The 14,379-nt window shown below is 39.9% G+C and overlaps 1 protein-coding gene across 2 annotated transcripts in view; it reads right to left on the reverse strand.

Annotated features, from left to right (window-relative positions):
- Nucleotides 1-14,119, reverse strand: part of LOC119794521 (adenylate cyclase type 4-like) — a 33,754-nt gene extending 19,635 nt beyond the window's left edge. Inside the window, exons 1-2 of one of the 2 annotated variants that reach the window (XM_038302139.1) lie at nucleotides 13,834-14,119; nucleotides 10,949-12,063 (exon numbers count right to left, since the gene is read on the reverse strand). In XM_038302139.1, coding sequence (XP_038158067.1) covers nucleotides 10,949-11,851 — 903 coding nt within the window. In that variant the 5' untranslated portion in view covers nucleotides 11,852-12,063; nucleotides 13,834-14,119. Of the gene's footprint in view, nucleotides 1-10,948; nucleotides 12,068-13,833 lie in introns of both variants that reach the window. The other variant, XM_038302138.1, reaches the window with a different exon arrangement.
- Between the last annotated feature and the right edge of the window lie 260 nt (nucleotides 14,120-14,379).

Below are 14,379 nucleotides of genomic sequence, written 5' to 3' on the forward strand. Positions count from 1 at the left end.
TCATAAATAGAAAACCCAAAAACTCTGACTAACATCCCACATACCTTCTCCCTGAGCTCATACTTCTAGAAATCATCACAAACATAACAGACCACAATATTTCTCTGAAAAGCTGCACTTACATGGTGTTTATCACTATCATCAGTGTTTCCATTATTTTTATTGCGACTGACTTTATGGTTTATTTTTCCCAGAGCAATAATAAAAATAATAATATGAGCCACTGGAACTAATAGGTTTGGTAGTTGGTCACTTCAGCTGAAGGGTTTCATGGGATCTTCTGCCCACTGTGCCTCATTTCTTCTCCTTTCGACTAATGGCTTTGTCTGCTCAGTGCATCACATTAGAAAACAAAAAGAACAATAAAGGAACATAAATATATATTTGAAAGCTCTACTACACGTTAAAGAGTAGCTGAACCCTGAATCAGCAGTAGGTTTTTGCAGATAAACTGTATAAATTGGACCTAAAAGCTGGTAGGCTGCTTTGACGCACGGCAACACAATCACTGGCAGGGATGAAACATCAACAATATGCTTTAGATTGAGCTCAAACGATGGTACACAGCTAAGACATTCCTCCTGGCTCTGATCGGTCGTTTCTGACCAGAGACAGTCTATCGAAGGGGGAAGCAATTAAAAATCAGCGGGATCCGAATAAATAAAATTCTGAACCAGTAAAATTATAATACATTACTTTAAACAGAATTAAACAGAATTTAACACTGAAATAAAAATGAGGTCCTGAGTTTGAACGAAGACAGAGCCATTCTAAAGCACATATCAAGGTGTCATTTTAAGCCTTGGTCGATATTTATTTTTTATTCTGTTCATGGTGGAGAATCCTGCTTCACAGCAGCAGGTTGAGCCAAACATCCTCTAAATGTGCAGGATCATCTTTGAGCACCATTTCACTTTTCTTTCACCAGTTCACCGCAGTTCTTCCAGCAGTCCACACTTTCTCTGCTCTCTTTTTCTCTTAATCTTCTCCTTCTTTCCCATCTCCCGGCTTTCCACTGGTTCGCCTGCTGTTTCTAAAACTAACAGCAGCAGCAACCCAGACTGACAGCAGCTCATTGGATAATTTGTATAACATGCAGCCTGGTCCCGGACGCTCCAGAGGGCTTTATCGTATTAACAGGAGAAGTGGCGCAAGTGAATTTATACAATGTCGTTGGACAACATGCGGTAATTTATAAATGTTTTAAATCAGGTTTTGGTCCGGATTACCCAGCAGGTGGGTTTGGATCCAGACAGTGGAAGGAAGTGGAGGAGCTTAATATCCACACATATTCTGCCTCATCTACTTTCAAGAGAGTTTTTTAAAATACTCTTGTACTCAAAATACTCAAATATACATTAAAAATAATTATAAAATTTATCTAATTGTACTATAATACTTTTTTTTGTGCAAATTTATTTTTCTAAATTTGATTAATTCTGAAATATTTCGCCTTGTTCGAATTTTTCTATTTGTTAAAAAGTCCATTTCTATGTAGACGGGTACACACTACTTTACAGCCCAGCATTTGGATAGAACACAATGCTTGATTTAAGGCGGAGCTAAGAAGTCTAAGAGACATAATCTCAAAGGCCATAAGCATGTTGCAGTCTCAGAGATTTACTCCTAAACCCCTCGTAACTGATTTTTTTCACTCTGGCCGTTTCTCAATATGCGTTCTTGAGCGTTCTCGTGTACTCGTGACACGTCATCAGCCTCAGCCCGAGTACCGTTCCAATTCTCGAGAACGCCAGATCGAGAGCGCACCAAATCCCCGGATGTTGTTCTCGCCCCGCCCTCTTTATCGAGCATGCATCAGAGCCTCCCTGTGTGGCCTGTTTACAGAGTTACAGTAGTGCGAAATTTAAAAAAAAAGTCTGACATTGAGCGGACCAGAGTGACCAGCAGACCTCCGAGGGTAACCGCAGCCAGGGCTAATGTTACCCCGTCTGTAGTGCACTTCTCTCGGTCTAGTTATGTGTGAACTACCGCTCGTTCTGATGGCGGTTTTTTGCTGTTCGGTAATTTTTTAAAATGTTTTTTAAGCTTTAGAAATTAAAAATATTGTTTTCAAAATGTTTTGTGTAGGGAATAAATAGTTTTGACTTTTAAAGAAATGCTAAAGAACGTTGCATGTGATGACGTCACGAGTACGCTTCTGTTCCAATACACATACGTGCTTGCGTGCTCGCGTTCTCGTCAAGTCCGATCTTCCTGCGTTCTCGCCAAGAACGGACTTGACGAGAACGCGAGTACGTACTCGCGTTCTCGTCTCGTGAATTGAGAAACGGCGCACCTCTCAGAGTGGAGTCAGATTGTCGCCTAGCAACCGTTCCAGCCAATAGAAATACAGCATCAGGAAGGGTGTGCTTATTTTCTTCTAGCGAGTTTGCCGTTTACTACTTCCTGATAGTAAAATTGCTTTGCAATATAAATTCGGACATAATAAAGCTGAAAACACAAACAATTAGAAAATAAATAAAAACATGTGATTCCAACATCAACAATGAAAATTCAACAAATTTTCTGTTGGAGGCAGAATTAGCCTCTGCAGGATTAGCATACTATGAAGAGGGATTTTGTGTTCACCTCAGGCCTGAAGATGGTCTGACTCCAACACTAGCCTATTTTTTTTAGGCTAAAATGGTTCATAAATCTGTTTTTTTCTATGAGTTCATATATTTGATCTGGCATATCGAAGATTATTGCACACAATTAGGTTAGAAGAAAAAATTTCAAAAAGGGATTTCATTATAAGGAAGCAGTAACAAGCAAACTCAGTAGAAGAAAACAAGTACACCCTTTCTAAGGCTGTTGTTCTATTGACTACAAAGCATATCTCTACCTCGAGCAGAGGGTGGTTTGCGCAGGAGAAGGAAGTAAACGAGAGGAGAAATTTCTGTCCAAGAAGGATTAGATCTATGAGCTGATTAGAACTTAGAAGAGTTTATAAGAAGTGTTTAATGTGAGCGTTAAGTAAAGGAAATCCTGCTCTTACAAAGAAAATGTGGCTGGAAAAATCCTCCATAGAAACAATATTTTGCTTAATAAAAAGTATTAAGTGTAAATCCTCTATGAAAGATAATATAACTGTGTTATTTCTGACAGATTATGAACCCTGATCAAACCGAAATTATCCTTAAGGGCAGATTATACCGTAAATTCTCTAATATAGGCCCGGGCCTTTATTTCACTCAAGTGCATCGCGGTCCAGGCCTTTATTGGATAGAGGCCAGAATTAGAGACAGGCCTCTATTGCTATTTGAGCAAAACAGACTACCAGTGGAATGAATAAAAATGAGATTTTGTGTCTATTTGAACCTATAAAACACTAGGTTCATTTATTGAAAAAGTACAGTTACCATGTCTCGCTTGGTTTGAAGTAAAAAAAAAAAAAAAATCCTCCAATTCTGTTTAATTCTCCTCCTCAGTTTCCTCCTCCTCTTCATCTCTCCCTTTAATCTCCTCATCACTCGCGCTCCTCCTCCTGTTCTGCTGCGTGTCTGTTCTCTTCCTCGCGCAGACGGGCAGCAGTCAGGGCCTGTCGTCCAGCTGCGCAGGGCTGTGGTACTTGTATGTTACTACCACAAGTATAATGTTGAGGTATGCCCAGAAAAAACGTTTATAGCCCCGGCCTGTATTAGAGACCGGCCATTATTTACCTCCTCTGACAGCGAGACCGGACATTATTAGAGACCCGGCCGCTATTGGAATACAGGCCAATATTAGAGAATTTACGGTACTTCTGCAACCGCACACATCAATTGTCGCTTGGGTCTGGTCGTGAATCAGTTTTGCTGTTATGCTTCTGCAACGTCGCCCTGGAATTTGTAGGGACACACAGCAGTTTCCCACCAAAGCGCAAGGGGGACCCTATTCGAGAACTCGTGAGAACTTTGGTGGATGGTCACGAGAACTTCGGCAGTGCCGGTGGGAGTGTTTATCTTCCAAAACAACAAGGGCGCGTCAGCAAGATATCACGGTCATGGAGATGGATCTAGAGTTGCTAGACATCGAAGAGGAACAGGTTCTGTTAATGGGGTTGGCAAAAAGACAAAGGAGGACGTGTAGGTTGTCCATTGTAGTTGTTCCTTGGTTTTTAAAAATGGTGCGCCCCGGCACCGATTCCAGAAGTACGACCACTCAGACAGCCGGAAAGGCATACCAAGGGCCAATCACAACTGCTTTTTGTCTATGCACTTCTGCTTCAGGTCTGCGCGGGTTTGCGACCGTCCAACGTATAGTCAGGATTATCTTTTGGTGTGCGACGACGGTTGCAGAACCTCTGCATGGGGGGGCGTGGTCGCCAACAGAAATGGATTTGACGGTTGCAGATCCTATGCGTCAGAAGCATAAATTGGCCTTTATTGTGCAGCACCTTTCCTCTGTTACGGCTTTGAGAGCTTTGTAAGGTTGTAAATTAAAAGCTAAAATAAATTTCCTGTAAAATCCATCACGGGTAAATGTTTTGGCCACACAGTCAGTAAACCTGCTCACCAACACTTTTTATTTTTCTTTATTTTGCACACTCTTTACAAGAAAGATGGTTTTGTGTAGTTTATTTATCTGTCTGTATTAAAATACATGAGTTCTAATTAAATGGAGCTCATTAAATTAACTTCTTGATATCTTATTACGTTAAACACCCTTTAACCGTAGCTGTGTGTTCCTGTGCTATGGTGGGGACAGAAGCAGAACTCATTAAGGGGCTCCAATCCCAGCTGTGCTGATTGGGTCATACCATTCAGAGCTCCAACATGGGGGAGGACCATTTAGATCTTTGGTTTATCATTTTTTTAGTTGGTTAACTGTATATTTAGTTTTTAGTCATTTAAGTTATTACTCAAAGGTTTTTTTTTTTGGTTAGTTAAATGAGTCAAGAGATGTTCCCCTGTCCAAGTGTATCAGTTTGGTCTGATCAGAGGGTGTTGTTGGTGTTTGGTAGGTGATTTTGTTTAAAATTGTTTTATGTTAAGGGCCCTGTGTTCATTGTGTTGGGAAATAAAACTGTCCTGTGTCCTCATGCTTAACCGGCTCGGTCCCTCACAGTAATTCCGGCTTCCCTTTGCTCTGACCTAGTTTCATATTCGGCTGTGTTTTTTATTGTATTCCAAAAAATGGTTGGAATTAAAAGCTTTTTTTTTCTTTACAGATGCATGAAAAATCTGACAGTATTAAACTGCTGGTATAATGTTTTCAAAAATATGCTATAATACTTTTAATGGAACATACGGTCAAACTGTTATTACTTGAATCATTTTTCTTTCTTATATATCCTTATAACCTTGCGCTTCATAATTGCTTCTATACTCCATGGCCTTTTTTTCTTTTAGGTATAGTTACTAATGGCCATACAGTCAGATTCACCTTCCCTCCCACCTCCCCACACGTTATCATAACAGGGTGCGGTTTAAATATAGAAAACCTAACATGATAATTACTTCTGCAGAGGTCTGCGTAGGTGTGACGTGTTGGGGAGGTGCAGATAACTAAATGGGGAAGTCCTGACGTAGTACACACCGATCCGCTCTGACGTTGACATATGGATAAAGAAGTTCCCTGGATTGCTTCTCTAAAGACTAATAAAACAGACTTGTATACATCTTTGCAGAAAATCCAATTTTAATGCCAAATTAGTTTTTTTCTCAATCAAACTTTGTTCAATTGACAGGATTCACATTTAAATCTCGTCGTAACATAAAATACTAACTCGTCAATCAAAAAAAAGTTTTTTCAAATGGAAGTGAAGTTGTTTGCACGCTCTGGGCGAACATTCTGCTTTACTGGAGTTAAACACAGTGCAACCTGAAACACAGGAATGTAATAGTGATCTGGATAAACAGGTTTGAAGCCTAATTAAATACTAAGTTAATTCCTGTTTTAGCTGGTTCATTTTCCCTCCAATGGTGCTCTCTGTTTTTTGACTGGACAGACGGTCTTTGCTTCTCCATTTCTAAACAAATATGCAAGAAACAAACAATCCCGTCAGTAATCAGTTAAGTAAAGGGATCGTTGGATAATCTATCTTTAAGTCAGTCTTTGCATAATACAATCTGGCATTTAATTCTTTAAGAAAATCAAACGTTGAGTTTTTAAAAGACAAAAGGGTTTTTCACATGTTCTGGTTTCAGAGCTTTTAAAGGGATTTCTGCTGGTTTTATTTCCTGGTAGTGATCTAAGTCACTAGTGATGTTTTCTAAGGATTTTATTTCTAAATATGGCCGCAGGTTTCTAGAGAGACTTAACTTAATCAGGGTTTGAACGTGTCTCCAGATTTGCAGCCACAATAAGGCTACCGTCTCCCGTTACAACAGCTTTAACTGGCAAGATGGCAAACGCCATCAGCTGATTTTGTTTATGTTTTTTCAGGCGTTCAAAATCATGTTTTGTTGTTTTTGGTGCTGCCAGTAAACAGAGTAAAAGTTTCTTCAAACGGAGGGAGTTTCAGCGCAAACGTTGACCGTTTCTTGTAGAAAAGATTCATGAATTATCCTGAAGGACAGGATCTGGGTAATATAAACATTCCTGTCATTGAGACAATCAACTGTTTTCATTTTTGCAGGATTCAATGAGAATAAAATGATTGCGAGGTGATTTATTTTCACAATTAAACTGTAATATCTGTTTGTCTTATTACTGTGAATTAATCTGCTATTCCTTCATCAATTCAGTGCAACAAGCCCCTCCATTATTGCAGGAGTACAGGCCTTAGAGGTTGGTTAGAGAGCAAACAGCATCATGAAGACTATATTCCAAGCTTTGAACTGTCATTTGCAAAGAGATGGAGAAATGCACTACTGACAACCTAGAAAGATGGAGGTCAACCTGAGCTGACAGGACAGCAATGGAGGAGCTCCAGAGATCTGCAGCTCAAGTGGGAGAATCTGTGGAATGAACTACTAGCTAAACTCTACATAAATCTGGACATTGTAAAAAGGGAACCACGGCGTTATATTTGTAGATTCCAGCGAGCCATGTGGGGAAAACATGTAGAATATGGTGCTTTGATCAGATGAGACATATTTAACTAGTTTAGCCTTGCAGATTACCTTTAAAAAGCATGGCAGTGGCAGCATCATGTTGCAGGGATCCTTCTCTACAGCTAAGCTTCCCAGAGCTACGGTAAATACAGGCCCATCCTTTAAAGGAACATTTAAAAGGCTACAAAATATTTTAGTTTGGGGCAGAAGTCCTTTTCTCAGCAGGATTATGACCCTAAAGATACGTCCTGGGCTGAGTTTTTAATTTCATCAGAAATAGAATTACATTTTTAAAATCACAGAAGCACTTCAGTTTGGTTGCATTATATTTAACAAAACAAACACATTCTCACTCCAGCACTTTAGGCGGCGATAATACGCTTAAAGGAATAGTACACCCAAAACATGATTAGCCTTCATTTTCTACTCACCTCCATGCTGAACAACACTCTGGAGTACTTTTTTGATATCTCAAATGCATCAGGAGATCTGGGAGGCTTCTTGCTGTCTGCTGACATTAAAATAATGGAGGTCCATGGCGCCCGAGGCAGAAAGGTCCATAAAAGTCCACAAAAAACGTGTCAATATTCCTCCATACTGCTCGTCCAATGTATTCCAAGTGTCCTGAGTGGGTAGCATCCAGAATTTACTCGAAACGAAGTCATTTAGAATGTTTTTAGAGCATAAACAGTAGTGTATAGGATTTCCTGAAAGCGCGCGACGCTATGGAAGCCGGCAGACCAAACCAGCGCATTCAGCTCGGCAAAGAACTCATGCTCTTCCTCAACACTGAAGTCCTCAGACATTTTTCTTTCGTTGTTTCTTTCTTTGCACAGGTAAACAGCACATTTCTTCTTCTACGCTTGCATTATTGGCAGAGCAGACGCTGAATGCGCACTTGGTTTCCGTAGACTCGTGAACGCGCTTTTAGGAAATCCTATACACTACTGTTTATGCTCTAAAAACATTCTAAATGACTTTGTTTCGAGTAAATTATGGACGCTACCCACTCAGGACACTTGGAATACATTGGACGAGCAGTAAGGAGGAATATTGACACGTTTTTTGTGGACTTTTATGGACCTTTCTGCCTCGGGCGCCATAGACCTCCATTATTTGAATGTCAGCAGACAGCAAGAGGCCTGCCAGATCTCCAGATGCATTTGAGATATCAAAAAAGTACTCCAGAGTGTTGTTCAGCATGGGGGTGAGTAGAAAATGAAGGCTAATCATGTTTTGGGTGTACTATTCCTTTAAACTGGGTTTGCAACCAAAGTCGTTTAGCCCTATATACAACCAAAGCTACAGATGAAAGGGTTAGATTAGAGCACATCCCTGTGTTCAGGACAGAACAAGTTGCTTAAGTCTGACTCTAAAAGCTGTGATGGGATTTATTACTAGGCAGAGGGAGGGTCTGTCCTTGAAAAAATGAAAAAAAGTGAACTGGTTTTAAAATTTATTTCACTTTAATAAGGGAAAAAAGTCAGAATTCTGACTTTAATCTCAGAATTTTGGATCCTACTGTAGATGGGCACCATGAAGGAAGAGATGTGGGAGCACTCAGCTTCACTGACATAGATGTGAGTTGTTGGGGAGGAACAGTTACAGGTTGGTGGAAAATGACGGAATTAGGCAGCTTTTTACGTGCCCGAGGGGTGGTGATGCTATTTCATTAATGGAAGAGCAGAAGGTGCTTAAAACAACAGAGTTAAAACAGACATGGCTACAGCTTGATGCTAACATAATTCAGTCAAAATTCTGAGATTAAAGTCAGAATTGTGAAAAAAAATTCAAAATTCTGATATTAAAGTTAGAATTGTTAGAAAAAAATCAGAATTCCGACTTTTTTCTGATATTATACTGAAATAAAATTTAAAAATCAGTTAACTTTTTTAATTTTTTTTAGTGGCCCTAATCCTCTTCCGTATGTCCCAGAACTTTCTCCAGCATAAATGCAAGCAAGTTAGTGAACGTTAAAATGGGAGAAGATAAAAGGACATAGTTTCTCCTCCTCTGCTTTCTATTCTCTTGGTTGCCTGTATTCATATCTGTTCCACTTGCTAAAGCTGCACTGTCTGTTTCCAGATGAACCTATAAACCTGCCTGCTTCACCTTAACTTTTTCTACCTTTTACCCCAAATCCGGTGTGTTTTATTTTGCCACCGTCTCTCTCTTCCTGTCTGACTCATGATGTTCCCATCAAATTCCTGCATAGGTATGACCAGACTAGACTAGGAGTCGGTTGGAGCTACGCAGAGAATCATCTGCAATCAGACCAGCTTCATGCATTTCAGTGAGATGTAACAGATACGACCCCATACTAGGGGTGCACTGATTACTGGTTTCTGGCTGATCACCAATTCATGATATTTCAAAAGCCTGACATGCAGATTCCAATCTATATTTTTATAAAAACTCAGTTTTTATAAGATCACAAGAAACAAGGTATTTCAATCTTATTTTACTGAAAAAATAGTTATCATTGCCTGTGATACAATTAAAACTTCTAAAATAACTGCTCCTGAATATCAATTCAAGTTTAAGGCATTGACAGTGGGTGGATTTTAGACCTTTACAGGCGTAGATCAGTTTGGTAAAAAAGATTGGTGTCGCATCAACCAATCACAGATCTCCCAACATTAAGAAAATCGAAGACGATCGATTGGCCGGGTGATAAATCGGTGCACCCCTCCCTCATACTGTCCAATAATCCGTTGGATCGGATGTAAAAATCATGTCCAAGCCTTTAATAAATCCCAGAAAGGCCTAAAATTCTCTGCTGTCTGGTTTCTGGTATCAAATCTTATTGAGCTATAGCTTTTTAGGAGATCCAGCTTCTAGATAAGCAGAGCTGAAAGACATATTCCACAAAAGTCTTGCAACTGTAGCAATAATACAAAGTATAGCAAATGTCCATAATCTCAGATTTTTTTCCACATTTTCAAAACTTTTATTCCATTTTACCATTATGTGCTTTTATTCACATTTATCTGCTACTATTTTTAAGGATACTTTCAAATGCATTAAGCCTCAAAACTCAAACATTTCTCAGAGACTCTCAAACTGACTCTTAAACCGCTCTTCCCCTTTTGCATTGTTTATTTGTTCTTATTTTCAGTTGTGTTTAGTGCCTGCAGAGGTATTAGAAATAATAACATTGTGTGATTATTAGCTGATAAAGCTGCAATTGTAATTTCAACCCGTTGTCTTTTGTGTTTATTTTACGCAGTGAATGGTTTATCACTCATGCTGGATTCACTTTTCTTTTAGCAGCATCCAAATGAACAGAGACATATGTATTTGGTTGGTGATTAATAACTTTGCTAATAGCCATAGTCTTTGATCTGTTATATAAAATCTCATGAGTTTTGCAATTATGATGAAGGAAAATATTTAAGGTTTTTAAAGGGGATATACATGCATTTGCAAGGCATTCTGAATGGGAATAACAGGAGTACAATTTTAAACCTGGATATATTATGATATAGTTTCTTAAAGCGTTAAGAGGGGCTGCTCACAGAGACCTGGCTGCAAGCAATACATCATTTATTAGATTATAATTTAATACAGAAAAATTACCCACTTAGTGTAAACTGATTTGTGTTCAGCATGTTATTTTAGCTTCTGTTTCATTTTAAATATTTTATTCCTGGGTGAACTAGCTAAATTGTGAAGGTTTATTTGCATAAACCAATTAAGAAATATATTAGAGACCGTTTCTGCGGAGAAGAGCAGCAATTATGAAGTTTGAAACCAACTTATTCATTGATTAATAAGCCTTCTTACAACAGGGGCATCAAACTCAAATCCTAGAGAGGCCGGTATCCTGCAACTTTAAGCACTGGTCAAACTCTACTAAAGAGCTAGGCCTAGGGTTTAGTCTGAGACCCCTGGAATAAAGGAAACATCTACCCATTGGATCGACATTCCCCAAAACCAAGCAGAAGAGCACTCATGCTGTATCTCACCCTTTCTGTAGCAGGAATGACAACAATGATGACGACGCAGAAGATCATAGACAGCACCAGCCCAGGTAGCATAGCAGGAGTCTCCTCCACGCAGCGCATGAAAGCCCTGTTGGTGGCCTGGTAGCAGCAACACACCCCTTCCTTCACACTCCGTCTGGACTGGATGCTTTGTCCATCATCATCCTCGTCGTCCTGCTCGGACATGATGACCATACTGTCTCTGGTTCGGCTGACTTCGGTTGGAGCATCAGACAAACCAGGCGAACTTCCATTCATGGAGTTCTGGTCTTTGGGTGTACAAGTCCTGTCCCACATGGAGTCGTCCCCGTTAAGATCCATGTTACTTTTGTTTGCTTTGTCCGAATCCAAACTGGTCTCAGACAGATTGATGGGAGATATGGAGCTCGTCTTCTCTAACGTCCTTTTATCGAGCTCCAGTAGCTCTCCATCGTAGAGGTCCGTGCTAAAGCTGCTGCAGGCGTAACCGGGGCTGGACTTGGCGCTGCCGTAGTCCGAGTCAGAGGAGCTGTTCCCTTGCAGTGGAGGATTCATGTCAGTCTGTAGCTTATGGCTGGATGAGCTGACCGGAGGCTCCTGATCAGTGCCCTGTGACTTCACTTCCCCTCCCCTTGTCAAAGAAATTGCCCTGAGAGGTTCAGGAACATGTGCGGTTTTCACCTCACCCACTTCCACAGCAACCTGGGAAGCGGCAACTCCTGACTGGCTCCCGTCAGTAAGGTCTGAGGTGACGCTTTTTGGTTTGTCACCGTCTCTTTTGTGGCTGAAATCCTCAAGCTCCAAGGTGTTCGCTTTGCCGTTGCCTTCGCTGGAAATCACAACAATGTTCGGCACCAAGGCCGCCTGCCCAGAGTCATCCTGCAAAGCTCTGGACTCGTCTGGCATTGTGAGTCTGTCTTTATTCTCACAGTCTGTGTTAAAAGTTGTTTCAGTAAGAGTCCAACCCTTGTTTACTAAGAGATTGAATTACTTAATTATTCAACCGTTATCTCTGCGAGCACAATGATCTGTTAAGGTCCCAGAGATCGATAAGGAATCTTTAACTCAAGCATAATCTCCTTGGATGAGTTCTCTGCCATGCTATGAGGAAGAAGAATCTTTCTGCCCAAAAGAGAAAGAGCAAAATTAGTATAAATCAAACAGAAAACTGAGTTATAATCACTATAAAAATGATTTTAGAGGAGAAGCAAAACAACAGCCCACACAGACTGTAGCTTGCTTTGGTTTTAGGGCCATTTTCATAACACACCACTATGAGACATTTCCCCATTATGCAAAACTAGTTAGTCTACCTGTGTGCTCTTCCCCTGTGACACATGCCTGCTCCACACCGCACACATACTGTACCGCTGTTCAGGTGTGTACAACAATGAAATGTCAGTGACTCACCCAGTTCGCATTAAAAACATTTTTTTCTCATTGTCACCTACAGTCAAAGCTTCAGACCAGCTCTCTTTCTAAAGCTTCCCTCTTTTGGCTCTTCTTCCTCTTTACCTGACTTTGACCAAAACATTAAAAAACCCCACCCTCTGTGCCTAACCACTGGCAGCACCATATCGTGACTACAGCCCCTCCGTGCAACCTGTCGCCTACCGTGTCACATTAATGCTAGGATTAGAGTAGATCATAATCTGTCTATCCTGTAGCGATGCCATTTCTGATATATCGCCCTTCCAACAGGGATTAAGCTGTAATTCATCATCAATTTCACCTCGGCTCACCTGCCTGGTGTAGCTCACCTTCTTTATGCTGCACACTTTTACATTAAATGAAGATCTCTTGTTGTTAGTAAGCAGTTTGGATCAGACAAAAGCTGCACATGCAATACTAAATGAATATAAATCTTTAATGAGCTGCTGTTCTGTTAGTATCCTTTCCTCCCTTCTGGTACTTTCACTACTCTAATCTGTTGGTCAAAGAAGCAAAGTCCTAAAAAAAAAAGGGAAATCACCAAAGCTAAAAATCAAACTTTATCTAAGAATAGGGTATTTCTGTTGCTCTATTTGTCTCTTTTGCTCTACTTGTTGGTTAGATAGGGACAAAACAAACTAAACATTGGGAACAGATGATTGAAACATTCACTTCAGATGTAGAAATAACTCACCCCATTTAAAACAAAAACATGTAAAACTTCTAGATTGTGACAAAATCTCCTCTATGAGTGATGAGAAACACAAAAAGATCTTCAATAAAACAAAAGCATTACTTTTTATTCAAAATATACTCAATGGGGTCAAAGAAAAACACACAAAAGGTAAACACATTTAAAGAACAAAAAGCCTGTAAAATGAAGCAAAACATGTATAATTTATTTGTACTTTAGGCTTTATATGTCCACTATTTAAAAATATATCCAACATGAAACACTTGAGTTTATATATTAAGAACAAAATAATAAAGTTATACATGATTAGGCTTCTTGTGTGTAATTAGATAAATAAATACTATTTAAATGATCCAGTAAGGTTTCCCAGACCTTTGTCCTGCCAGTAAAGAATTAAAATACATAAAGTGACCTATATTGGATGGTAAAAAAGGTAAATAAATATAAGCTACCAACTTGTTAGCATATATGGAATGGAAATGATAAATGATCACAGATGAATTTAATGAAAATGTAGCCTTGGAGGGTACATTTATGGTAATTTAAGATATTTTTAGGGTTAAACATAGACAGCCTAAAAAAAAAAGTCAACATGTTGAACTTTTGATAAAAATGATTAATACACTAAAAACTCCAAATGGAGGAGTTTGGACTTCAATTTATTAGTAAAACAGAAAACTAGCTTTCCAAACTGAAAAGAAAACAGGGAATTAATTCACTAAAAGTGAAATTAATAAGTGATAAAGAGAGATGACAATCCTACCTCATTGCTTGGATGTTATCTTCGATCTCCTGACACTTTCAGTCCAGCTGACAGACAGGATCAGGTTGGATTTCCCTGAGTCTCTCCTCGTCCTCACTCATCTTCCTGTGTTTATCAAACAACACTAAAAGGCTAAAGGGACGTTAACAATAAACAACCGACCGAAAAAATCAGAAACACACACAAAAAACCCCGTCTAAAACCGTCTTTTCGTTGCTAAAAACAGCCGGTAGAAAGTCAGGGTCTCGTTGAAGCGCTCGAGCCGCTCTCTCTGTGAAGTTCTCGGGCGCGAGGAGGGAGGTGTGCGCGGACTGGGTGTGCGCATGCGCGCGAGCGGGCGCGCTCTGGTCCAGCCGCAGCAAAGCAAACAGGGAAGGTAAACAGAGAGGCAGAGGGAGAGAGATGGAGAGGGAGGACAGGACAAAGATCAAACTTTTCATGAGGCAGGGATGCTGGCTCGGTTAACTGCCGGAGGATATTTGTTTTCACATTTGTTTTTTATTGTAACGCAATTATTCTCGCAATAAAATCAATTAGAGGTCAAGA

Source organism: Cyprinodon tularosa, unplaced genomic scaffold (genome assembly GCF_016077235.1).
Source record: "Cyprinodon tularosa strain WSP-4 unplaced genomic scaffold, ASM1607723v1 ctg482, whole genome shotgun sequence".
NCBI classification, from domain to species: domain Eukaryota; kingdom Metazoa; phylum Chordata; class Actinopteri; order Cyprinodontiformes; family Cyprinodontidae; genus Cyprinodon; species Cyprinodon tularosa.